Here is a 27,571-nt window from a genome sequence, read left to right as displayed (position 1 = left end):
GACCTTTCTCACTGTGAAATCTCACTGAATACAAATATTAAACAAGAGAAATCATGAGAGTTCTCCTTCTACCTGAGTACAACGCACAACCAGAAACTGCTTTCCTGAAGGAGTTAAAAGTTTTCTGCAATAATGCAACAAATCACTCTATGCAACAAGCAGCAGGCACATTCTGTGGCAGTTTCCCCACAAACTTCAATCTATGGGGAAAAAAAATCTTGATTTATTATATAGCATTTGGACAGTTGCGAAAGAAAATTTGCCAAAGATCGGAATAATCAGCTCTTTCACCCAAGCAGTTTTTTTATGGAAGAAAAAAAAAGCACAGAATGGGTCAGAGCAAAATAAATAAAAATTCCACACTTTTAACCAACAGAACCTTTTGCGTCATTCAGAAATATTCAGACATCCAGAATCTTTTATCATCAAAAAGACACTCTGGCCTTTAAAATTACAACTTTTTCTCATAGTTTTGTTTACTGATGGCCTTTAAACTAGTGGGTATCCCTAACTTGTGGCATCTCTTCATGCCATGTTTGTCAAACGCAGGAATTTTTAAAGCTGCGCCCTGCTATTTTTTTCCCTTGCCTTGAAACATCTCTCTTTTGCTAAGCTATCATCTGCGAATTTTGAGGACAGCAGAACACCATCTACTAGCAGCATCCACCACATGAGCCATTGTCACTAGCATCTCAAACACCAGTTGTGATCGACTTCCATTAACCATTCATAGTACACATATACAAACCTCTCTCAGAGCCTGGTAAAGGCATTAGCGTCGCATCTCTGTTCCATTTGCCTATTTAATTAGCACACAATGAAGGCCACAGAATTTCCCTGCAAAAGGTGTTGCGGACTTTGGATAAAAAGGAAAGGAGAAAAGAAGATGCTCTTAAGTGCAATCCAAAAAAATCGCTCCTTGGCTAAATGGCACTTTTAATAAAGATGTTTCCAGTGTTTGTTTATTTATCAAGAAACAGTGTTTCTCTCGGGTGTTTTGATTTTTGTTTCTGTGCGCAAGAAGGAGGGGAAAAAAGGGCTTTACTAAGCAAGTCTTTCAGTAAGACACCAGATGATGGATAGTCAAACACAGAGTCTCCTGTAAACATAGAGGGAACCAAAAGGTATGAACTGACTCATAATTGTGTCAACACAGGTCGCAGACCCTTGGTTTATTTCAGCCTTCCTGTTTTTCACAGATTTCTTTTCACACTACACTATTTTTTTTAAGACACAGACTCTTTTCAGTACACCTTAGTGGGGTGCAAAAGCACACACGTTTTTACACCAAAATGTGGGCATCTACACACACGTAGGCTGTATGGCCACAGTTACAACAGCAGCATTTTCCATCCATGGCTTAGGGCTGCATTAAGCTCAGCCGTGCCTTTCTTCGCAGCAGTCCATGCCCACTCTAAATCAAAAGGTCCATCCCATCCCTGTCTCCAGCTTTTCCATGGAGGCTCTTGGGAAGCATCCAGAAAAGAGAAGTACAACAAAACCTCAACAGACTAATCCTCCCAGTCATGCAACCCTCTAAGACTTGGTGTGACTTTTTTTTTTAACCAAAGTGGCAAGACTCTGTCTGACCAAAAGTGCTGGGGGGTGGACACACGGCAAAGAGGTCTGTGATGAGCAGAACCTACCAGTATTTGTCCTGATTGCTAAACACACTGAACTGAGGTTGTAGTCTTTTCCTCGTATAAAGTTGTTCTTCTCTGCTGGTTGCCTATTTCCATAGAGAATGGAGGAACAAGCCTCTCTGGGGTGTCTGTTTGATTCTCAAATTTGACTGGCACTGACCAGTGTGCGAAGAAGTTGTTTGGGAAGGGGCTGATGGGCAGACACACCGAGCAGCTGGATCCCCTGCAAATCAGAGAGCAGTGCAGCTGGTGGTTCAAGAAAGATGTTTCGGTCCATTCCCTCACAAAATCACCTGCGGAGACACCTTGTTGCCTGAAATCCTGAGATCCTTTTAGAGGACTTGCAGAAAATAACCAAGAAAGATGGATTAAAGTCAAGGGAGTTGTGCTTCCTCGGCAGAGACAATGAAGGAAGCAGTTTAAGGCCAGACTGCAACGACCCGTACTTGTCCCTGGATGTCCATGAGCCACACAGAGCCCAGGGCAATGGATCTGCACGCGCGACAGATCTATCCGGAGCACCTCGGATCAACCACACACGTGCAAAGAACTTAATGCTACGGACCCAGAGAGTCTGGCTCATCCAAGAGGTGTCAGATTCCCTGTATGAACAGCAACAGTTTGTCTGGGATGTTTCAACCTCAGCTAGATTAACTGAAAAATGGTAGAGCCAGCAAGAACAGATGACCTTACTCAGGCTGAGCAGTGCCTCATTCCTTGTGTAATCACATCCAGCTCAGCGGGAAAGCTACTCAATAAAAGTCATTCACAGAACAAGGATTTGGACCTTATTTCCTATTGTGTAAAAGTCATTTGCTAAAATTCCCAGTCAACAGGTAATCTTTGCAGTGAAGTCAAACCTGCCAAGAGCATCACAAGGGCTCTTGCCCTGTTAGCAATTCATTCACAAAAAAGATGCAAAACAAATTACATTTAGGACAAACTGACACCAAAAAAAATGCCAGAAACAGGATTTCAGAAAGAAAAATCATTGGTGGACCTAGTTTTTTTAAGACTACATATTTTAGGATATAATACATTTGTAGAGAAAAAACAAGAGCAAGCATTTCTTCTGGTGCCGTTTTCTCCTGTAGGAACCAAGGTTGATGGAACAATGGAGACAATTCCCTACACAAATTACAATATATTAAGTCAGATTTGCTTCCAGCAGATTCTGTACCTTCAGGAATAACAATTTTTTGTTGTCAGGGTTTGTGTGTCTGTTGAGTGGCCATAAACTGGGAAAACCTCCGCTCTTCTCTCCTGCCTCCCTCTCCTTTCTTTACCGCCTTTTAGCTCTACAGCAGAAATGAGGGAAGCAAAATTTGCTGAAGGAGACCATGAAAAGAGCTTCAAAACATTCCACCTTTTTTCTCTGCATAAACACACTGTGAATTTCGAACGTACACAGTGCCAGGGCACTGCCACTCAGACCCCAGCAGCCCGCCCAGGTTAGATAGATTTATGCTGCCCCGTTATCTCAGTTATTGCAGTTTCTTGCCTTTCATTCATTGCCAGTGGCTGGATTTTATGTCGGTGTAGTGGAGAAAAGGAGCCTCAGTTGCTGAAGTTAATCTCTCGTGGTGAGATGAGTAATAGTGGGCTTTCCAGTGGAGAATCCACAAGGAGATAGCTGCTAGCCTTGTTTGCCAAGGCAGCAGTCAAACGAATGCTGAATTTTGGCAGGTACGAGTGGGAGAAATGCCACTGCAAGCTCACTTCCAAATCTGCAGTATTTGGCCCATATCAATAAAACAAAGTGATTAAAGAAAAATTTACATGTCCTATTAAAAAATACATAAAGTATAGTTGTGGTTTGAATAGAGGATGGTACTGCTGAGCAAACTTGTCTGGCAAAGGGCAGTGGCTGCTGCTTCAAACATCATATCCACTGTATAATTAACATTAACCTTCAACCACACCAGCAACCTCTCTGCTTTCATCAGGTCTCCTTTCCTCCCTGATACAGAGCTACCTATTACAAGGGAACGCAGGATGTGATGAGGGGATTCATTTCTGAATGTCCTTTTACAGCCACATTAGTCCTGGTAGGTACGGCGTCAAAGCACTTGTCCCATAGATAAGCCAGGCACTGCCTACCGGCAGCGTCCCTCTGGATCCCACCGGAGCCCGTGCATGCACAGCAAAGGGCCCCAAGCCCTGCCCTGTGAGCGCATTACGCCAGTCCCCTGGTCTGATCACACAATGATAGAATCACAGCACGCTTTGATCCACAGCGCCGTGTTTGGAACCAGAAAATGGTGAGCTTGCACGGCGGCATCGTGGGAGGTATATGCACAGCATACCCATCTCTAAACTGGTCTCATTTAACGGGTAGTACCTTTAACGTCGCTCTGCCAAACCAGTTTCAATAGTACATTTCATTTGTGAGATACTTCCAAAGAAGGGAAAAGCTCTTACCTATTGCTCTTCGGAGATCTTCACACTGGCTAATGTGAGGGAATTTCAAGATTTCCTTCCACTTTTTGCTTTTGCCTTTGCGTTTCCCTCCACCCCCTGCAGAGAAAGAAATATCAGGATTAGATTGCTTTGGGGACTATGTCCAGCCCAGAGATTACCAGCTCAGACACAGTTCTTATGCATATCGTTAATAATTAAAGTTGAGACATTGTGGGCAGATACACAGCTCAAATGTGAGCTTGTCTGGGCTGAAAAAGACCGAGGAGGCGGCAACTGGCAGAAGATCAGCTTGCTGAAAGTTGGGAGTTCAGGCTTGTGGCCCACCAGGTCCAGTTCAGATGACAGTGCTGAACCGAGCATCTCCAGCATCACCTCTGCCCCAATTGACAGGCATTTCGCGTGAGCCAAATAATCTCGTAAAATTACAGCTCCCATCTTTTCAACCTGGATCTCCCCCTTCTGGCTTTGGGATGAGCCCTGATTTCATCCCAAAACAAGTGCTGGAAACTGAAGACCAAAATTCAAATCTTGCCATGTCCCCCCTCACATTGCCTACACCCCCAACACGGCGTTACCCCTGATGTTACACACTCTGGTCACTGCTCCTTCTACAGGAGGAGAGAAGTGGGAGAAAATTAATGTCATATCCTCTTGAGGAGAAAACCTCTTTTTGATTCTTTTTTTCCCTTCTCACTCTTCCCTAAGATTTCCTGAACTGGACTGTCCTCGAAGTGAATGACCTAGCTGGCTTCCTCCAGCTCTGGCTGAATGAGGTCCAAGACCCTCAGCCTTTCCATGCTGATGAATCTCCCTCTTCAATGTTCTTTCACAAATGCCTTGCTGCAGGCATCACTGCCATCTCTAGGTGCCCCGTTGGAGCTTGCAAGGGGAATGCTGTCTGCACTGGGCTCTGACCAGTAAAGGCAGCACTTCCAGCACACCTCGCTTTGCTCCTTGCTGGGATCGCTAGCTGACACCATGCCTACGAGGTTAGGCTCCTTCAGCCCAAGGAAGCCTAATGGAGGCTGACTTGCTGTTTGTGCTCTCCCCCACCATCTGCTAAATGGGCACTCAGATCCAAAGCAACTCAGCCTCAGAGGACATCCTTAGATTTTTCTTGCCTTCTTTTTTTCACTATCATTGAGTACTTTTTTACTCCAGCCCTCCCCTGGGTTTCTCTTTTATGCCTCCACATTTTTTATACTGCCATATCAGCATTACTGCAGAGGGCAGGAGGTGTGGTGTGGTGCTGGGGGTTTCATTCCCAGCTTGTTTGTGTGCTCGTCCTGCTCAGAGAGGCCGCGCAGCCACCAGAGAAAGAGGATCCCTCCAGACACGAAAGCCCAGGTGAAGACTGAGATTCTCTGAGTCGCCGTATTCACTGCAATTCTGTCCCTGCATACAAGATCTGATTCACTTGAGTCTATTTTACATGCACTGGCACGTAGAATGACTAATTCAGAGCTGAGTTAATTCTGTAGAGGGGCTGGTAGAGTCACAATCACAGATTGAGAGTGTGTTGGGTACTACATGATATTGCAGGCTAAATTAGGAGAGCATTGACTCAAAAGGTAGCAGACCGTTACAGAGAAAACACGAGCCTTGGAAAAAATTGTGAAGTATTGCTCTCTGTGGGGCATTTCTGATCACACCTTTGGTGCAGGAGTGCTTCTTCCGCACCTCACTTATTATGCCTTTGCTTTTGGTGAGCAGTGGTTTTGTTACTGCAGAGCTTGCCTTGAATTATTTTAAACTCCTTATTGACAGGCATTTATTGTATGTCTACACTATGCAATGCAGAGCAGAGATACCTGCACTAGCTGTAAAGGAACTAGCATGTTGAGACTATCAGGAGCACAGCTATGCTACCCTTTCCAGGAATTAGCCTCCAGCAAAGCACAGACAGCTGCGACTGCCTCCACGCTACGCTATAATCCACAATGCAGATGTACCCTTTGGGTCTATAATGCACTCTTCTTCAACCTCCCCTCTTCAGTGCACTCCAAACACTGTTGCTAAAGTCATTTCCTCTCCTGTTCCTCCAACCACAGAAAGGCTGTCTTGGTCTCTTCTTGCAGAACACAACACTTGGTCTTGCATGTTGAAGGTCTTGGGTATGCTACCAGGCACTGAGAAGCATTTTGTGGGGTGGGGTAGGCACTGTGATGATCCATTCACTGGCTCTCCTGGAGCATGTGGCTCTGCTGTGGTCACCAGCAACTGCAGGGGTTGGATTCAGCAACCCAAAGGGTCCTCCACTGGCTTTCATCTCCCTGAAAGCCCACTCCTGCAGTCCTGCATAGTCGCTTATGCTTGCCAGGCTGCCACCTCCACTCGCCCCTCTTCTCCTTGTCTTCCAGGGTCACCTTCCTACGTGCTCCTACCCTTACATCTCCTCCATCCGTACTTACACTACTCTGCACCTTCCCTTCGTATGCTCCTCTGGGGAATGATCCTTCCTCCAGGAATTCCAGTTTCCTTCTCTTCACCAGTCATTCTCTTTGGTTGCATTTTCTTCCCTGAGCTATTGCTTCATGTTTTTCCTCACACTCGTTTATCTTGTAAACTTTGAGCTCTATGTCTTGACGTCAAACATCCATGGGAATGAAATGAATCAAGTATATATTTGTTAGCGCTGGGGAAGGGATGGGAAGGAAGGGGAGGGCAAGGAGGGAGGGAAACAGCTGGACTGGTGTCACAGCAGAATGATACCCCTTTGAGAGCCACAGGGTTTGAATCTGGATTTCTGGATCCCTTCCTCAGGCTGCCAGCTCCTGGAGCAGCTCATCCCACCTCCACGTACAAACATGTGCCTCTCACCTCTGCCCGCTGCCTCTCCCCCTGCAGAGACCCGCTCTGCTCTTACCAAGGAATAGGCAGAGAGGGGTGCTGGCAGGGGGCTGGCAGGAGCTCCCTGCTCAAGGTAGGAGCAGGCACTGTAAGCAGGACAAGACGCATGCAGCTGCTTGGGCAGCGGTTCTTGCTAGAACAGGATTTCCAGTCACTTCTGGACAGAGGAGGTGGCAGGATTAAGCCACATGAAAGCATCCTTTAGGCTCCATCTGCTCAGCACTGGTACATCTTCACTTGATGAAGGTGTACCCTCTAGACCAAAGCACTGGAGATTTCAGAGTGCACCTGCTTCTCCAGTCAGCTTCACAGAAGTCCTCACAAAATGGTTTCACCTCTAGCAGCACCAAGCTGTGCAGAGCATTGCAAAATAGCCCTTTGCTCTAAATGACAGCTCTGAGATTTGTGCAGAGGTGAAACGATTCTGCTAAGCTGAGCCAGAATGTTTTTAAAATCCATTTGATGTAAAGTATACATTGATATATTTACATTGGGTGATGTATTTCTGACATTAAATTTCCATCAAAACCGGAGAAGGGCTCTGTGGTCCCCTGTTACAACCGTGATTGATACAGCCAGCGTGTTCTCTTCTCTTTTGTGGCCATTCTCCAAAAATAAGCAGCCTTGCCTGATGAATCATTTGCTCTTAGCTGAGCGTGAAGTAGCGTTACTGTTTTGCCTGTGACGTCTTTATGTTAAAGATTCTGATCAACTGCTTTAATCGACCTGACCTTTCCGCTCTCAGCTTTTCTTGTGGAGCCAGCAGTGTTTGCTGGCTCCAAACGTTAATTCCAGGGGGTCTGAAGGACATAATGCAGCGAGACAGCTGAGCTGCTAGCTAAATTGTCTAGCAGAGCTAAAAGGGGAGGTTTCTCTGAATAGGTCAGTAATTGTGCAGGTTGCAAAGGGAAGCTTTTCACACATTGCCTTGATTGCTGCCTTTGCACTGCCTGTGCTGGACAGGAGGGTTTGCGATCTTCAAGGCAGCTTCTCGGAGCAAGACTTGACAGACGTGCCATGTTTTGGATGTGAGTTCCATCATGTGGTGTCGGAGCGTCTGACTGCTTTAAAATCTTGGTTTGCTGACGATGACAAAAGGTGAGTTCCCAGCAACAGCATGAAATTTAAGCTCCACTCCCTTGCATTCACTTCACAACTCAGCATTTGCAAACCAGGGACTGAAGCTAATTCTCTAATGTGTCAACCAGACCTACAGGAAACAAAAGCATTTGCTCTACATCCTACCTACTGAAAAATACATGGCATATTTCATATCGTTTTGTGATGCCGGATGGCAAATCTAGCTCTGATCTCTGCATGCAAGGACACAGACATAACCAGAGGCACACATGTAAAGCATCTGCAAGCAGAAGCTACCCTTAGCATAAGATGCCTACTTTTTTTTTCGCCTCCGTTAGTCAGGATACTCTTACTCTCCTAATAGAGGAGGTAGGAAAGCACCTGCATATTGTTGCATATTGTTAAGCCAGTGAGATATTAAGTGGCTTTCCAAAATGACATGAGAAATCAGAGACAGAGCAAGGCGCTGAAGCCAAAGCCTTGAGCCTGTTAATCCTGCTAACGACAGGATCAAGCTCAGCTAATTAAAGGTATTCCATAACACAGACTGAAACACAACGACGGGTGAATTCATTTCAGCATCATGCCTGTAGCATGTTCCATTCATGCCTAACCACACAAGGTGGCTTCTAGGCACGGCTAAGCCGGCTTCATATTTTGCCCTGTTCTTGCCCAAGCTGACAAGCCTGCATCACACCCCATGCTGCCAGACCTGGCTAAGTCAGAATGGTGAAACATTCCATCGCCTGCAGCTGTATTATCTGCAACCTAGTTAATCCACAGGTAAACTATCCACAGATCACCGAAGGACAACTACAGCTTCTGTCTTCCATTTTGCAACAGTAGCTAGGCTCTCATCCAAGTCTTTCCCAAAAGGGGTACAAGAGCTCTGTATGCTCTGATTGCAAGGCCTTGATTACACAGCATGTGAAGCAGTGAAACAAACTCCAAAAAATATTAAAAGTCCAAAAGTCATGGTTAGTGTCCTATTTCCACTCAAAAGAAGTTTACATTTTTTCTCCTCTTCCTCTTGCCAGCCTTCCTTTACTCTCTGCCATCAAAGTGTGCAGCTATACAAGATATATGGAATTGCCATATTTGATTAAACGAATGTTCTGTGTAATACAGGACAGACCGCAGGCAGCTTCAGAGGAAGATCTTAGAAAGCTGTTTTGAAAGTATTTGGAAAGCAGGTACGTTCTGCCATACACTATTAATTAGATGTGGCTAACAAAACATGAAGGTATATTGCTTGCAGAAGATTTCTTCATCTTTTTGAGAATCTGTGCTACCTGAATTCAGGCTGTTCTTATGCTCCTGGTAAATGCCCTGGACTGCTGAATGCCCTTTTGCCTCATGTGGGTGCGAGTCCCCGAGATTAACCGTGTATTTGTGAAGGAAAAGAATACCAGTTTTAAACTGCTTATTTTCCTGGAGTGTCTTTTCCTAATGAGACAGAACAAATAAAATAGCCCACCATTTTCCCGTAAGAGTTTTTCATATCTAACACTTTTAGCCTGTAAGGCAAACTGTTCCACCCTTCTTAGACGTGCTTCATGTGGAAGTTCACCCAGGTTTACCATTCTTCTTTCCTGTTAGTCTCACCTATGCTCAGCTGTACTGGCAAATAAAAACAATTTGTTTTCCAAGAATGAAAGGCATGACTTCCTCTCTGCCCTTCATCCTGCCCTTCTCATCTGGCAAAGCAGAAAAAAAACCCAGAAACCCTGTTTTATCCTTACAAGATCTTAGATGATACTCCTGACTAAGCTGTGCTTAAAGCAAGCACTTACAAGACTTCAGGGAACCTCTTTGTAAATCCCCTTCTACGTCACCCCAAGGAAAAGGAGAAGAGTATGAAGGCTGCATTTTGAAAAGCAGGCAGGTGTCCACCATCCAGTGGCACGCAATGCCCCTGCAAACCAGTCTTCAGAGGCTCTCGTTTACAACATACAGCAAAAAGTCCACAACATGCCCTCAACAGAGAATGGCGTTACATAGCTCCTCTTACCTACGCGAACCTGTTTTTATCTCCTGCAGCCTTTTCTGATGAACATGACTCTCTGAATAGTCACAGACCAGGAGAACGGTTTTGTGCCCACCTTCCCTGCTGGCACGGCATGTTTGCCCATAAATCATCTGCACATTGCTACAAATACATAAACCTGACAACCACTGTGTAAAACATCCCATTGCTTTTTGGAAATGAACAGCAGATGTATTTCATGTTTAAGCCTTCAGAACCACAGAGATGGGAATTTCACCGGCAAAAATGTAAGCTTCTCCCCAACAGCGTCAGGCTGGCTTTGCAATCTGGTTACTAGAGGACCAGAGGGTAAAACATATTGTATACAACTGGTATTTAAGTCCTCTTAATGTTGGCTTATAGAAGTCACTCTTCATAAACAAATACTTATTCCAGGAATATCTACCTATTATTTAAATAAGAGGTCACGTAGTACTGTAAATACTGAGGAGTGGCTGAAACATGACTTTAATAACACATTTTATATGTTAATCTTAATGTGTATGTTAACAATATGCTTTAAGAACATCCACTCCCCTGAAGGGATGGAGGAAGCTAAGGGATTAGGCTTTGAAGACTGATGCTCAGGGCTTGTCTATTATATGTCAAGGCCATTTTGGTACTACCCTAGGAATATAAAGAAGTCTTTCCATAAGCTATCTTTATGCCCAGTCAGAGCACATTGAAGGGATCTTAACTAAACTGAAAAATACGCATTTAATTTTTTCTGTTGGCTTCCAGTGGGCATCGTAGGTTGTGGCACTCTCCGTACAAGTCTGCCTACATCCTTCACTGGGTATTTTTAATGTACATTGGAGATTATTTCAACAAATTGTCTTTGGGTTTTGTGGGCCAGTTCACCCATGCTGGGTGTACGTTTCGCTGCTGTGCATGTTAACAGGGAGTTGTTTGGTGATGTGATTTCCCTGGATGCAGTTTAATTTTCCCTTGCCAAGGAAACTTTAGTTTGTCTATTATGACGTCTCTCTCTTTTAGGCCTTCTATTTTAGCTGTGTTCTGTTTATCTGCAGCTGATGAATGAGCAGAAAGAGATCACTGGCTTTTATGGCACTAACAAAAATAATCCCGAAGATACAAAGTATACTGAAGATTTACAATCTATGAAAAAACAAACCAACAGTAAATCTTATACAAATAAAACCAGCTATCATTTAAAATAGTAAAATTAAGCACAGCCCAAAATTTTAACTTCTGATCCTTGACCTCAAAGTAAACTAGGCTACTGGCACAAATCCAGGCAATTTAGCTGTGTTTGGAATGCGTTACCATGTATTGGATGGTTCAACAGGCTGTTGAGATAAACTGAGTAGATGGCTTCAAACTGAAAGGTGCCTGGATAGTATTTGACATTGCAGTTGGCAACAAAAGTGGAAGAGACAATGCAACAAGTGAACCTGGAGTCACTGTGCTCCTTTGGAAGCTGTTTCTGGACCTGTAAGGTCTCTTGGAGGAACATGCAGAGGCTATGATGTCAAAACCTAGGGAGTATTAAGAGATTTCATCCATCAGCAATGTAGGTAGCAGAAAACATTTGTCTAGCACTTCAGTACTGATGACTACTATGAGAGACGAGAGCCCAACCTTTTGAACAGAGCTGTTGAGACTAAAGGTTATCACCCTGCTACAAATGGTAAACATCTCAGTGAAGTTTTCCTCTAAACTGGAGCCGAGAGTCAGTATTTCAAATTTCTAGAAAATTCTGACTTAAAGACATTAAACTATTTCATTTTGATAACATTTGAGTCATCTCAGTTCTCTAACGTCAAAACATTATCATAGAACATATCAAATAGAGTATTAAGATACATTATATCATTGGAACAAAATGGGTACAGTAAATTGACATTTTTTACTTTGTTAAAATGATGTTTCTATATTGTCAAAAAGAAGCTAGAAAAAGCAAATCCTTTTTTCTTTTAAGTAGATGCTTTCCTGCAAACCCTTTCATTTTTGACAAAACTTCATTCTCAGAAAGGAAGGTTCTTTTGTCAGAAATGTTCTCAACCATCACATTTCCAAGCACACAAGAATTAAAGACAGAACGTGGCCTCCGCATATCTGAACGTTCAAGCGAATCTAAATTCCCACATTCCTTACCAATTCCCCTAAGTTAATTTGCACAGCTGTAATTTACCTTGACTGTAGGAGACCTGCTCCCCATTCTTCCAAAGAAAGAATGCAAATCCCTGCTCCAGAAATCCTGCTTGACTAGGGCCTGATAACATCTTTCCAGGAAGGAACTCCTCTTTAAGCAATGGCTTTTTAAACTTATGACCTGGTCTATATAATTATTACCCTGTTTTAGCAACACGTATGCAAGCTGCTAACCAATGCCTCCATGTACGCAAGCTGCTAACCAATGCTTCCAAACCCAAACCTGCAAACGCAACTCATCGCCCACATATAGTCCATGTATTGCCCATTGCCCACCTAGATTGCCCAGGAGCATGTGTAGCGCTCCCGGATTCAGTGGCGTTCCTCAGGCAACCCAAGTGTTCCAAGGGCTGGGCCCGAAAGCCAAAATACCTTGAAGGGCCTTGTGGGTCCTAGTTAGACACTGAGAGAAATGACTAGAAGTCTAGGAAGACTCTGCCGATTTGCTGCCCCACGTTGTGTGATGCTGATGCTCAGCGACACAACGGCACAATGGGCAGCACGAGATGGGCAGAAGGAACACACAAGGACACCTGGCCCTGGTACAGGCAAATGCATGAGACTCTGCTCTTCTGAAAACTCTGGAGCCAGTTCTAGATGGAGAACATGCAAAAACCCAGCCCTGAGCAGGGAACGATGCGGGTTCTGTCTGTCCCTGTCAAAGAGCTGTGTGGGCTTTTTCTCCTGCAAATAGTTCTGCAGTCTCTAAAAAAAGAACTTAGCCTCTGTGTTCCTGGCATTTGAGTTTTATAAGGAGTATTTCTGAACTGTGGGGAGGAGACCCAGCTGGATGAGAGGTGAGAATTCAAGTGTGTTCCTATCAACAGTCTGTAGCCAAGTTCTGAGAATTATGTTCTTTTCTGGTTTTTTGCCTTCACCTATATAAACTTACCAACAGGGCTAAGGAAAAGAATTTTAGTAAACATCATGAAAAATTAATGATTTGAGACAGGCTGTTTTGTTAGGCCTGGCTGATGTATTAGTTCCACCTAATTGGTGGAATCGGCAAAGCTTTGAGATGCTCTGATAAGAACCCAGAAATCCAGATGTGTTTTGCTTTCCATACATAAATAACAGCACACTCCTTCAGTTTACATGGTTTCTGTCTGAGTCAGGAAAGCAGCCACCAGAAAAGCAAGCAAGAAACAGCGTAGAGTTTCCATGAAGGAGGCAGAAAAGCAAGTCCCTCAAGTATCTAGGTAGTCCACCTGAGCATTCAGCCCTTCTCTCTGGCAGGCAGATGGGCAGACCCCAGACGTGTAGAGATGCAACACAGAGGTCTCAGCTACACAGAGCCTGATGCGAAGGGACTCTGCAGCCCCTTTGTGCTGCCTCTGTGTGCAAATACTCTACCGAATCGCTCCCACATTTAATCCCACCAGAGATACTGGCCCAGCAAAGGTGCTGATGCGGACGCTTGAGTAGAAGGGCACTGAGGAGGTGTTATAAGGTCCCCAGTACGTTTTTATCTTGTGGTGTTTCTGTATATTTGCAGTGGTCTTGAGGACCATTAAATCAGTCTTACAGGCCAGGGAGATAGCCCAAAAGCCATAAGAAGTGTCCTTCAGTGACGCCTGGCTGATTCACCCTCCATCTTTCAACACTTTTCAGACAGTTGATGTAAACAAGCTAAAATTTGTGAAAACTAGGCTGGGAACCTCCTGAGAACATGTCTATGGGCTGTAGTGCCAGAATCATTTCAGAGGAACATCTCTTCTGTAATACTTCAGCCCTTTTGCTTCGAGTCAGCCAGGAAGAAAAGTCCAACATCACAAAGTGTCTCAGATTGAGTCACCTTCTGTTTGGGATCAGGGTCAGCCACATCTTTCTTTACCACAACAGCAGATTTTTTATAGAGCCTGTCCATCTTCCCGGCTCTCCTTAGTCAAATAACATGTCAGCTTCTCAGCTACAGGCACAAGCATAAAGCATAAATTAAATCCTAGATATATGACAAACTGACTCCGTAGAGGAAACGTGGAGAGGGGAATGAAACCACCCTGAAATGCCTGGTTGCAGCGAGCATTTGCCAGTTGCAGTGACTGGCTGGCAGAGAGGAAAACGTGCTGGCACACACTTGGGCTTTGGAGGAAAGAGGTACTATGTGGATGGCAGGGCAAGGGAGGAACGGGGTGCACAGGGCTGATGCAAATCGACATCGTCAGCTTTGAGGTAGACTTCCCTCTTACTTAGCTACAAAGCCTGGCTTTGGCCTCATCATCTTTTCCAGCAACAAGGTACCAACAGCTCCTTTCTGCAGATCTCGCTGTCACACCCTGCTAAATCACCCCCAAAATCACAGAAAACATTATCCTCAAAAATCACCGACAGCCCGAGACATGATGGTAACACAATTGTATGCGTCAGCACTTAGGATCATTATTGTGAAAGGTTACAGAAGGGATTGAGGTTAATGGAGGTAATCTGTGATTATCTGATGTAACAGATTGCTCTGCCAGTGACTCATTCCTTCTGCCACAATATATTGCGGGTTGCAGCCGCAAATAGCGAGCAGGATGGAGCCGGCTCCCAAGCTGAGACTGTTCCTGTTGTTTGGAGAAACCCCTATAAGAGAGGGTGCCAAGCCATTGCAGGCGTGTGAAAGCTCGGCAGAGCTTTACTGAGGGGAGTGGGTCGTAGCGGTGTACTACAGCCACCCATTCATGGGTGTTACTATAGCTACCAGTTGAAGGACTCAACAGGAAAAGCAGAAATAGAAAGAGAAAATTAGGAGGTAGAAGACAAAAAAGAGGAAACTTGTCATAAAGCAAAGGCAGAGGGTTCCTCTGATTAGCTAATGAAGAGCTTCAAACGCAGCGACTGAAAAATGAGGCTTGAAGGCTTCATGGCGTAAGCGTCAGATGATGCAAGCAGCTGGCCCGCTCTCCTCTTGCCTCTCCCACCCACCCAGCCCGGGAGCTGGCAGTGGTAAGCACCATCTTAACAAACACAAAACAGCAGCTTTGTGCCAGGGATGGATTAACTATTTCCTCATTGCTCACAGAGTCCTGCACCTCCACTTGCTCTCCCAGCAGCCCTGGGGCCAGACTTAAAACAAGGTGTGGTACTGATTTGGGCCAACAGCCTCCTGGGAGCAGCGTGGAAACAGGCAAACCATGATCCTACCACCAGGGACTTCAGCAAAGAGCAAAACCTAGGTACTGTCACAGCCTGGAAGACGAAGGAAGGAGAAGAAAACATCACCACGCAGCGATCCCACACCACCCACGTCTACCGGTGTGAAGACCCTGACTCTGTTTCAGAGTGGTGCCGGATGCCCAAGCTAGCCCAATACACCAAAAGCAGCTGCAGCCAGGGACAGGCACTTCTAATATGTACATAAATCTAAATAAGTGTATAATTCCCACTCACATGCTTTCCTGACAGCCAGCTGTTCCCTTTGCTTGCTGTTATCCTCGCTTGGAGATTAATGTCACTGTCTGGGACAGCTTATTAGCAATTTTTATTACAAAGCATATACATTTGACGGGTGGTGGGCAAAAGCTAAGCCTTTGAGTAAATAAAATACTAGGGCAGCTCTTGGGGAATGACAGAGAACAGATATCTGTGGGGTCTTTACCCTGGCTCTGAAAGCCAATAATGGCACGAGGTCAGAGATCACCGGCTTAATTGTCGGACGAATTAATGGTGACGAACGTCTGTTTCCCCTCTTGTTAAAACTGCCACCAGATATTTCAGAGAAAGCAGAAGGGCACTTGGCCACAAAGGAATGTTTTGATGGCTGAAGCTGAGATTGTTGCCAGCCCCAGCCCATCAGAGCAGCGTGGGTCAGACGAAGTCATTGTAGGAAACCGCTGCTGACTCCAGCACAAAACAGAACCTTTTGGGCCCAGTCGAGCAGCCACGGGTTATCCTGATCACTTTGGGAAGAAAGATTGTTTACTTATATTTAAAAAAAATATCTGATCCAGAGCTTTGAATATAACAAGTGTAAAAAAAATTTAAACTGGAGGAGTGTGAGTTGCATCAAAACAATCAGTCAGAGCGTGTTTCTTCCTGTTTTGAAGAAAAATTGAGAGCAACAGGAAAAAACAAAACAAAACATGTAATAAAACCCAAAATTTTTCTTTACATTTTCCCTCTCCAGAAAAAGTTCTTCTTTCCCTGTTCTGTATAACCCCTGTTCAGCAATGTATCTTTGTGTGGAAAGTGTCGTTGTGGGAGGAATAGCGAAACCAGGAAATACTAGGGGACCACTTTTATCCAGTTAGTGACATTTTGTGAAGCTGGCTGACACTTTTCGATTGCAGCAACTTCTTCCACAGTTAAGAATGAGGTCTACTTAGTTACTTTCTTCTTGTTGCTCAATCGCATTTCAATTCAGATTGTCGTGCGGAGTTGCAGGAACCAGGATGAAAGCTTCCCTTTGTTTTAAGGCAGTTCTATTAGTTCTGAGCTGTTGTGAAGCAGATTGAAGGGCACATCTTTCCTTTTCTTCTGAGTATACATGAACCCCTCTGGTGTTTAATTTAAGCTACATAAACAAGGAACAAGCACTTTCTGAATTTTAAAAAATACAGTATCACCCTACCAGTCAGTTTCTGAGATCTATAAAGTGACTTCTTACGTCATAAGTCATTCCACTGATTATGGTACATGCTGATACCTTTAATTAACAGCAGTAATACGTAACACTGTCAACAAGGATGTGTAACATTGAATTAGGTGACTAAAGCCTAAATATTCTTTCAGCAGTGTATTTCCACAGAGGTCACGTCGACCAGGGAACAGCCATGCTGGTTTTCAAGTAAATCTATGTGCTCAGTCTCTGACTGAGCTAATTATAATGGTGCCTTTCGTATTGCTGTCTGTAAGTGTCTGCCAGCATGTCCCTAACAAACCACCAGGTTCATGTTTTTCTAGCCCAGATGGGAAAGTCTGATTATCAGGTCAGAGTCAATTCTAGCTCTAAGGCTGGTGTACCTACATCCCATGTGAACCCGGCTTGCTGAGCTTCAATTAACAATGGAGAAGTTAGTGGCAAGCGCTCACTGAACTGTAGATTTGCTTGCTTCTCGCTTCTGTCGCTCACTAATGCCCAAGGGAGGAAGGCTGCTGGGTCGATGGGGATAAACGCTCTCCCCGAAGACTTAACATGGTCCTAAAGGGCTAAGGGAGACATCAGGCTCAGCAGTTCCAGTCTGCCTGACAGGCTGCTGCACAAGTCCTGGTGTGAGAGTGGTCTGACCCGCACGGAGGTTCCTGCTGGAGAGCTGGCTGCCCATGAGCCCTGGGGCCCATGTCCTACCGGCCGAGCAAAATTATCAGTGGGGCTTTTGCAAGCACAGCCTGTAAGCTGCTGCTTCGGGGAGGGCAGCAGTCCGGGTGCAGCCCACGCCAGCTGTGACAGTGCGGGCAGTGCAGGGCAGAGCACCACGGCAGTGCTAGGGGCACGACCAGGTATGGGGCCGCTCGCACAGAGCGTGATTCTGATAAGTGAGGTATACATACCGCTTGTGTGGCATCAAGAAACACTCTAGAGCTGAACAGACCTTCAGGGAAGACAAGTGTCTGCTGCAAGAAACATTTTCTGTTCAGGTGTTTTATAAAATCTGTCTTTTTGGGTTGTTATTGTCATTCCTTTCAGGGTGTCAGGGCAGAGAAAGGAAATTCAGCTATTGCTTTAGATGGTATGCTGGTTTTTAAACTCATGAGAGCAAAACCCCAAGCAATTACAGAGAAGATCCAAGCCTCTTTATCTCCTCCAACTCCCCCAGTGACGCAACACGCTCCGCACTGTGCAAAGGAAGGCAGCAGCAAACACTGATCTTCGTGTCTAAGCATCTAAGCCCAAGTGGCACACACGGTATTTTAGCACCTCTTGGGACCGCTCTAGGAGATAATGTAATTAATATTATTTTGGTGATGGCTATTTATCACATCCCACTGGGAAACTGCAATTTGTGCTTATGGAACTTGAACCCAATTAATACTCACTTCCTACCAGTTTCAGGTGTCTCCTAATTTAAAGCTACGTTTACAGACAAAACAGGTCAGTAACCCTTCCCAGTGAGCCAAACAGTATCTTAATCGCTTGTGTTTAATAGGAAACAAATGACTGAGCACTGATAAAGTTTGCCATTATGCTTTTGAGGAAAAGAAAAGTGACTACAGAACAATCTGATAACAAGAGAATTTTCTTCCTGTGTAACTCGATATTTATAAACCTTCCCACTAAGGGGGCAAAAGGAAATAATTTCAGCTCGCTGAAGCTAAGGTTCTGAATTACGTTTTAAAATTACAACAAAAGCAGGACCCCAGCTGAAAACAGTGCTTATGGGCAAGACACGCAGAAACAAGAGGAGGCAGGCAGGCTCGAGTGCAGGGTGCCCTGCGCTGCTGGGGCTGGGGCTCGCCAGCCGCCGGCACGGATGCACTGCACCTCGCACGGCACGCACCTGCACTCAGCCTCTCCCACGGCAACAGGGGACATGGGTGGAAGGTGGAAGCGGGACTGTCCTAGTCGTGCTTTCTGCCTTCGATGGAATGGCTGGATTTAATAGCCTCCCTCTGTCTCCAGTAAACACACAAGTGGCTCATATTCATGAAGACACAGGATTTTTTTTCAAGACAAGAGCTAGACTTTCAGCCTTACCATACTAGGAATTTCAGTTATTTTCCATACTTTTGTTTCTTTAATCTTCTTGAAACACAGGCAATGATTGCCCTACAGCCTGACAAGTGTCTCAAGAGCAGAACTAGATCTCAACCATAACAGCCTCGAGTCCAGCTACGTCAAGCACCTACTACTCCAGCTGACTTCATTGGGAGCCACACATGCCAGCAAGCCCTTAAACAAGCCCCTTGAGAGAGGGAGAGATAAGGATCCTAACCAAGGAGGCCCCTCTGCACAAAACTGTAAGTGCAGATGTTTCTGGAATAAGTGCTGGTTTCTAAGGCTTCTTGGTATGGAAGATTTCCATGGGAGAATAACGTGGGAGATGTGGAAGAGTGCTTACAGTGATATTAAAAATAAGCATAAATTATTTGTATTTTATCCCTAAAAAGACAATGTTCTCAATTATTAAAAAATGCAATGTGTATCTCCCAGAAGGAGAGAAGCACAGACACGGGAAAAAAGTAGAAGGTGATGCATCTACCTTGTTTTACATTTTCCATGCTAGTAAATGCCAAAGCGGTTTGTACTTTGCTGCCTTGGCTCCAGGTATCAAGTAAAATATTTCTGAGTTGCTTTTAAAGTATATTAATAAAAATAATAAAACTAATACAGCCCTTGGTTTTTCAGCAATGCCCTCTACTTAAGGACCCAAGAACATTTTGCAAAGAAAAATAGCAAAAGCTTTGCTAGCTTAAAGATGAATTTTTCCCCTCACTTAAATTAGCATGACTTTTACAGTCCTGTTGAGATGCTCCACATGTACAACTGGGAAAAGAAATTATCACAGACAGTTTCAATGCACAACTTTAATCAGCAAAAAAAGCAAAATAAACCCAGAATCATTCCTCTTGAAAAGTTTTCCAGTTGACATTGTGAGAGGACTTGAGATGACTAGGATTGCCAGATGCTAGAGGGAAAAGGATTCTTTATTTTCTACTTTGGAGTAGAAAAATATTTGTTTTCTACTTTTTCTACTCTATATTTATTTTCTACTTTTCTTTTGAGCAGCCCAGCTTTGTAGAGAAAAAGCACAGGGTTTTGTGTGTGCCGTGCACATGCAGGCATGGCGTAGACCCCTTCCATCAACTCTGAGCTGTTGGTCACTTGTCAGTGGGGTTGCAAACCACCTTCCTACTGCCGGGAGGAGAACAAGCAGCTGGAGAGAGCAAAAAGACCTGCTGAGAAAAAAGGCTGACATTTACCCTTTACCAGACACCAGAGAATCCAATGGTGCCGATGTTTCATTACTTCCACTGCTCTCAGGACAACTTGTTTAGCATTTGCTTTTTTTGCAATGCCTGGAGGCCAACAAATTCAGGACTCCTTTTTACAAGGCAACGCACGAACAGAGATCCCATCCCCAAAGAGTTTCCAGCTCATGGTACAGCAGCCAGCAGCACTCCCCATGACATCCTGGGCCCGTTGCTGTCGCTGGGATGCTGCCTTTGCTTTCAGCAAGGGCTAGGATTTCATCCCCTGTGACCCCAGAAGGTCACAGTTCTCCTACTCACCAACACAACTGCTTTCTGAGGAAGAGCTATGGGGTGGTATTACTGAAAAACCATTAAAAGTTGCCAGGAAAAATCAAGGACTGTAAATGCACTGTTGTCCAGAGCTGACTACATCTCAAATAGATCTAATAAAAACATGAAGATGGAAAGGACATTGAAGAGTAGGGGCGAGTCAGACCGGTTGTTTTCCTTCACATTCACCCCGCCATCTCTTGCCTTTCTGTCTTCCCCAGTTCTGTCCGTCTCTATCCTATCTAGCATTAATCACTTGCTTCTGTTTTCCAGGTTTGTCCTCTTTTCACCTCAAAACACTTGTTGACTATCAACATCCACCAGCCTTTGATGCCACCTCCTGTCTCTGACCTGTTGGAAGCTGAACTGCTACCCCTCCACATCCTTCCGACTCTTCAAAGCAGCCCTAGGAATAAGGGCCTGGAACCTGTTGCTCTTCTCTTCCCTCATTTCAGGGAAATGCCTCTAGGAGTGGACTGCAAAGACCTGCTCCCTCTCACTTCCCTCTCTAGTCCACGAACCCGAAGTTCTCTTCTGCATACTCACACACCTTCAGCAAGCAGGAAACCCTCACTACCAGCACCACCAGCCTGATGTCTAGGACATCAAGGCCTCCTATTAGGGTGAGGCAATGCCTGAAATTTCCTGCATGCAGCAGGCTCCAACAACTAGGATACATAAGTACGGGGGTTTTGGAAACACTTCCTGGCCTGTATTAAACACTGCCTGCACCAAGTTGTGGCTAAGCCCTATATGGACCTGGTGTAGGCCAAAATTCTGCCAAAAAATGCCCTAACAATAAACTGTGTGGAAAACTGTGTGCCAGCGCTCAACACTTCTGCCACAGCCATGCCTAGTTCACCGAGACAGATATCTTCTGTGGTATAAAGAAATCCCTCGTTGGTTGACCTGATCGTGGCCAAATTTTCACCATAAGCTGCCACCAGGAATTGGCTTTGGCCAGAACCTCCAGCTCAGGTCGATGAACTCGGTCGTATTTGGATGTCTTTCACCCAGTGCTGACACAGGCTGCATCCGTCTCTGAAGAATAAAATGGAAGGGATGCACCCTGGCATTTGAAATCACTGGCCACAGGCCTGTTCATGCTCTTCAAGAGCTCACTGAGACAACTGAATAGAAAGAATTCATGGCAATTTCTTCACACAAAAAAAAGCCAAGAATAGGACTTGAGCCTTGTCCTGAAATCCAAGAGAGATACAACAGCAGATGTCTTTCATCTATATGACCTTTTCCACTAAGACAAAAGGGAGACAGGATATTAAATCACAGTTCAAGATTTTTATGACTCTTGGCAAGCATTTATTTTTTATGGGTTTGCTTGTTTTGGGACTTTGTTTTTAGGCGAAGGAGTGTTATTTTCTGTGCTTTTCATGGAACCTCAGCTGAAATACTGTAAAAATGTCTGAGACAAATTTCTTTTGGGTGATTTGCACATTTTCAAAGTCACAAGCTGACTCCCCTTCCAACTCGCATTGCTCAAACCAGTGTGTATAAACCGGGACAACCATGTGACATGAAGACAGCTATTCATTTCTCACTAAGTCGTGGAAAACCTTGATGGCACGTGCAGTTACTTTAGGGAGACAGCAAGTCCTTTAACCGGCAGATCTAGATCACGAAACATGCTTAGAGGCTGTAGCATGTCTGATGCAAACCCCTCATTGACTAGGGTGAAGAACACGCAGTGACAGCAGGACACAGCACAAGGAATGTGGGAGAAAGCGCAGATTAACTGCCTTTGTCTCCTTAATGTGTTTATCCTCTTCACTAGAGGAGAGCTCTCCCTAGCATGCTCAGTTTACCTTACAGATGACTAAGCAGATGGGAGGACAGGGATGCTAGCAGGAAAGATAATCCAGAGGAAAGAACATTAACCTCAGACCCAGGGAAGATGAGTTTTAATTCTTTCTTCTAGCACAGACTCCTCATGTGATTTTAGGCACAAAGTTAGGCTATGTAAATACCTTGTGAAACTAAGGGCTCCACCTCGTGATCCCAGATGGACCCAGGTGAGATGGCTGAAGTGGATACGGGTCTGCTCACCCAGCCCCTCTGCCAGGGGCTATCACCCTTGAGGAGCACAAGATTTCATGGGCTGCGCTCCTAATTCTCAGCTGCTGGAATTCACATTAGCACACCAGGCTATAAATCGTGACTGCAGGTATATATCCTAGCTAAACCTACCTAAGATCTCAGGTCAGAGCCCTTCATCTTGCTCTCAGTCAGATCCCAGCACATAACATGAACCGAGAGAGTTTCCTAAGCCTCCCTCTTATATTGATGGGTGTAAATATGTTAAAGACAGGGAAGCCCTAAAACCAGATGGAAATTTTCAGTGGAACATTCTTCCCTCAGCAAATACCAATCAGTGATAAATAAATGTCTCACAGATGTGTCAATTCTGGTAATATTTTTTTTTAAAAAAGAAGAAAATGTAAAAGGTTTTCAATAAGGTTAAAATAGACTGTTTTAACTTTTGATTCCAAACTATTTTTCACCCCTTTTAAAATACTGCATTATATCATACTGAATAAAAATGCTGATATCATTTGTTACCAAATGAAGCATATAGGCTGAGTTCAAACAATCTTTTCTCAGATTTATTCTTCACAGCAAATTAGAATTGTTTGCATTCCTTTTGTCTTAGAATAGAACTGTGTTTTCTTGAAATCTGGGAAGAGAAAGAAACAAACAAGCAAAACCCCAAAACAAGACAACAGCAAAACTTTTGGCCCTCAAAACGTCCCCAAGGCCCTCAGCTCTCGCAATCGTGAGGGCAGGTGAGGACAGGCTGGAACTCCGCGTGTTCTTTGTGAGTGACTAAAACACGACATGGGCCAAATACAACCACATGATCCTTCCAAAACGAGAACACATATGGCTGAGCATTTCTGAAAAGTCAAAATCTGCTCACACCGAAATCAATGGGCGTTTTACTCTTGACTTCTGTGGAAGCAGGGTTAAGTTAACACTGGATAAGACGGGAAAATCCCAATCGGAGATCAAGCACAGTGTTCCCCCTAAGGATTATTCATAAAGTGTGTGCAGACGTCATGAGAAAACAGAAGGTGCTACAGAGCTGTTATTTTTAAGCTGAGGGTGAGAAAATAGGCAGTGAAGCGTAGAGCATAACTTCGTATGTTGCTTTGTCACCATTCTTGTAACGAATCATAGGGAAATAGTTTTAAAGAGAAAAAATTCACAGTTATCTCTTTCTTCAGTTCAGAATAGACTTATTTTGTAACTTTATGTGAATTTTTACAGTTTTTTTTTTCTGAAACTATTTCGTTCTGAATACTCTTTTTCTAAGACCCATCCAATTTTCAGAACCTCCAAAAATGCCCAAGAATACTTCTTTAGACTACCTAGAAGACGTCAGAAAATATGTTCTCCGGTCCCCCATGTTGTACAGAATTTAAAGCAGGTCCCAGCTGCCTGCAATGCTTTTGCAGAGCTGGATACTGCATCTACCTCCTTTGGCAAAGACCAATCAATTTAGAAAAGCTCAGGCAGACACTGAAGTGGATCACGGGGAGCATCTGTGCACAAAGACATAGACCGGTTCTAATCATCAGCATCGCAGGACTGTAATCCTCAAATCCAGGCACGAGCAATTATCAGTATAAGAGCATAATTTATTCCTTGTAGTCAGGCACAAGACGGATATCCCATTGGGCACCAGTTAGATTGTTATACTCGTTTCTGAAGGCTTAGCAAGACCACTTATCATGTATGAAACAATACTAATAGGAGGCAGCCTGAGCCATCAGAGGAGTTTAATAAAGGGCTTGACTAAAGTTAGAAATGTGCTCTCATTACGCATGGGGTTGAAAATGCTGGCATGTAAATGAAAGTAGAGCAGTTTCTAGGACTTCTAATACTAAAACCTTCACATGCTTCAAATCTCTCACCCGACATATAAAATCTCATGCATGCAAACTTTTGGACTATGTCACTTATTTCACCAATGAAAAGAAAACACAAACAACAAAAATGTAGGATTTCAACACAAGCACCTTAGATTAATATTTAGTTTAACTGACGGCACTCAGGGGTAGTCCTGTCTCAATTATTCTTTGTAACTCCCGTGACCCACCTGTCTGGCAATTAACAGGGGAAAAAACCCAGAAGCGTGCATCTATATCTCACACTCGGAATTATAGCCACCATTTCAAGAAATGCACCGGCAGATTACAGTTTGTAAGCAACAGAGCCTGATCCAATAGCCGGGACCTTCATTTGCTCTCCGCCTGGGGTGACGTTCTCCAAGCACCATCCCTTCCTTCCCTGTTGCTGCTTTTCCCATCCCCATACTGACCAGCCTCACCTGCCTGATTTCTGAGGCCAGACAAAAGCGGGCTCTCAGCGTGGCTTGGCTGAGGTGTAAAATATATCAGAAATTAATTTGGTTTTGCTGAGCCCAGCAGTCCCAAGTGCAACTGCAACACCCGCGATCAGGGCTTGCAGAGAACACACATCGTTACAGCTTCACCCTTGGGCATTCACCAAAGGAGAGATTTGTTTTTCTAATTGGCTCAATATTTTGAGAAGGTAAATGGTGAATAATAACAGCCTCGGCAGCAGCCTGAGACAGGATGAAAGCAACACAAACTACCCGTTTACGCTCTAGGCTTCGTGGCGTGAGCCACACGCTGATTGACTTCCAGCCCCAGGAGGAAACTGTCCTGCAGAAGACATCCTCCCTCGCCGTGCCGCGGGGAGCACCCAGGGACACCTCTTTTGGCTTTGGTCACCTCGTTTGGCTTTTGGCCTCAGCTAACCGTAGTATATTTGTGTACAACTACAAACCTCATTCGCAGAGCGATAAGTTTCCTGCAGAGTTAGGAACTCGCTTCCTTTATTGCGAAGAAGCAATGAATAGTTCTTTGAGGTGAATGGCAATATTTCATTTGCATGAGCTGGATGCTGTTCCAAAGTTTATGCTAGATAAAGCGTTAACTTCTGCAAAGCGCTTCCTCAGCAAAAGCAGCTTTATAAATGGAATTTTATAACAACAACAAATCTAATATTTTTTTCAGAGCTTCTTCAGCCTATATACTTGGTCCTCTCAAATATATGGAAAAAAAATCTAAGTAGAAACATCCATTGTTAAGTTAAATACAATTGGTCACACTTAACCTCTGATAATTTAACCACGCAGAGTACCTTTTACTCATAAAAGCTGCCGTAAATGTAATAGAGTCTATAAATACCACCGAGGCCACCGATGGCTGAGCTGCGGAGTTTGACCTCTGCGTTTCTGATTTAAACGCCCTGGGTTATGAGCACAGCGAGCCGCAGCCATTGACTGCTGTTCGGGTTCAGCGCTGGCAGATGTCCCTGTCCAGCTCTGTAAGGGGAGATGAATGAAAAGCCTCCTCACCATTCATGGCTGCCAAGCAGCACATTTTTAAATGCAGCTGAGAGTCACATCCTTCTACAGCCTGCGGATACAGCTCCAAATACCTCCCCTGCAAGCAATCTACCTTTTTTATTTTTCTACGCATGCCGTTGTTTCAAGTCTTTCTGCTTTTATGCAAAAGCGCAGAGCCTTCTCGCCTCAATGCCAGGGACATCATTCTCCTGTTTGCAGGGCGGAGGGTGACCTCAGCCTCCTGCTCTCCCCGAAAGAGCGTATCTTCCATTGACGTCAAGGGCTCTGCGCACGGAGGGAGGGAGGGAGATAAGCATATTGGAGGCAAGATCTGCTCCGTGAATGAGAATGGAGAATTCTGCTGTAGGAATTTACAAGCCTCTCGCAGCCCCCTCTCTTGATTAAAACCGGCGGGATTATTACACAAATTCAGCTGCTGAGTCCTGGCTATCGGCAAGCTGCCTCACGCAGGGCGCTCTGCTGTTAACCCACCCTGACTGTTTGGGCAAGACAAAAAACACCATTATCTGAAAAAAGCAGGTCAGACGTAAAAAGGGTTGTGTCGGAGGGGAGTCGCTGACAGCTCTCTCACACCTGTGAGCTCTGACGAGCTCTTAGAAAACCTGCATCCCGCTCGTGGTGCAGATTTTAAGCAGTATGGACCCGTGGGTTAAATTAGAGGGGCTTTATACCCAGTCTTAACCATTGCTTTACTGAGAAAAAAAAAATGGGCTTGTGTATGGGGCTCAGCGCAGTGCTGCAGATGAGCTGGCGTGAGCCAGTAACCTAAGCACGTAGTGCAGCACGGTGCAGAGCAGGCACGCTGCGAGGGCTCCCCGGGAGCGGAGCTGCATTAAGAGCCCCCTCTAATTAGCCCGGGCACAATGCCACCCCGACGTGGCACTGCTGTTCATATGGCTGCAGCAAACCTACTCCGAGAGGGGTCAGCGATCTTTGCAGAGTGCTCCGTGTGCAGACGTGCCCAGAGTCAGCAAAGCAACAACAGCCTCACCTCCCCGCATGTTCCCCTCTGCAGCGGAGTTTCTGAGCCTCGCTTTGTCTGCTCCTTGTTCTTCTGGGACCCAAGAACTGCGAGGCAACCTTGAGTTGCCCAATGTAGACATACCCCAGCACCCTCAGAAAAGCACCCAGAGAATACAGCACGCTGCACGAACACCAGTCTTTGAGAAAAGCTGCTTATTACAAATACCATTACAGCAACCACAGACCAAAAGCACGATCTGATTCCACTGTGGTGTGCATCTAACCAAGATTATCTAAAGTTATGTTTGTGTGTGAGCTTTCCCATACCCTCACATACAATGCTGTTTCACACTTACTTTTGTGCTGCTGTGAACACAAAGGTTGGGTATGCTTTATCTTTATCATGTGCCACCCTTACAGGCGTTGTAGCTGTAAAGTAATCATGGCTGCACATTACCAGTGAGTTTTGGTCGCAAGCAAGAGACAACACAGTTTTGAAAAGATGCATGTATAATAGCTAAATGCCAGTTTTCTGCAACAAAATCTAGAGGGAAGGGAATGCTGTGAGCATGCCAGCAAGTACAGCCAGTGATTTTCACAGCCAGACTGCTGTACCTGGTGGAACATTGTACTAGAAACTTGTGTACATGAGGTCTAGATAGGACCCCTGAAGAAAGTGATGCCCATCTGTCTGGATGGTGTATCACATTACAGAATTTAAGAAATCATAGAATCACAGGATCATAGAATGGTCTGGGTTGGAAGGGACCTTAAAGATCATCTGGTTCCAACCCCCCTGCCATGAGCAGGGACATCTTCCACCAGACCAGATTG

General features: G+C 44.8%; 1 protein-coding gene across 2 annotated transcripts in view; it reads right to left on the bottom strand.

Annotated features, from left to right (window-relative positions):
* The window catches only part of GRK5 (G protein-coupled receptor kinase 5), a 171,371-nt gene that overhangs the window by 96,917 nt on the left and 46,883 nt on the right, over positions 1-27,571 (bottom strand). For both annotated transcript variants that reach the window (XM_075423829.1, XM_075423830.1), the window contains exon 2: positions 4,065-4,160. In XM_075423829.1, coding sequence (XP_075279944.1) covers positions 4,065-4,160 — 96 coding nt within the window. The remainder of the gene's footprint in view (positions 1-4,064; positions 4,161-27,571) is intronic.

The sequence above is a fragment of the Opisthocomus hoazin genome, chromosome 6, assembly GCF_030867145.1.
Source record: "Opisthocomus hoazin isolate bOpiHoa1 chromosome 6, bOpiHoa1.hap1, whole genome shotgun sequence".
NCBI classification, from domain to species: Eukaryota; Metazoa; Chordata; class Aves; order Opisthocomiformes; family Opisthocomidae; genus Opisthocomus; species Opisthocomus hoazin.
Note: the sequence above shows the minus strand (reverse complement) of the source record. Positions and strands in the feature narration are given on the sequence as shown.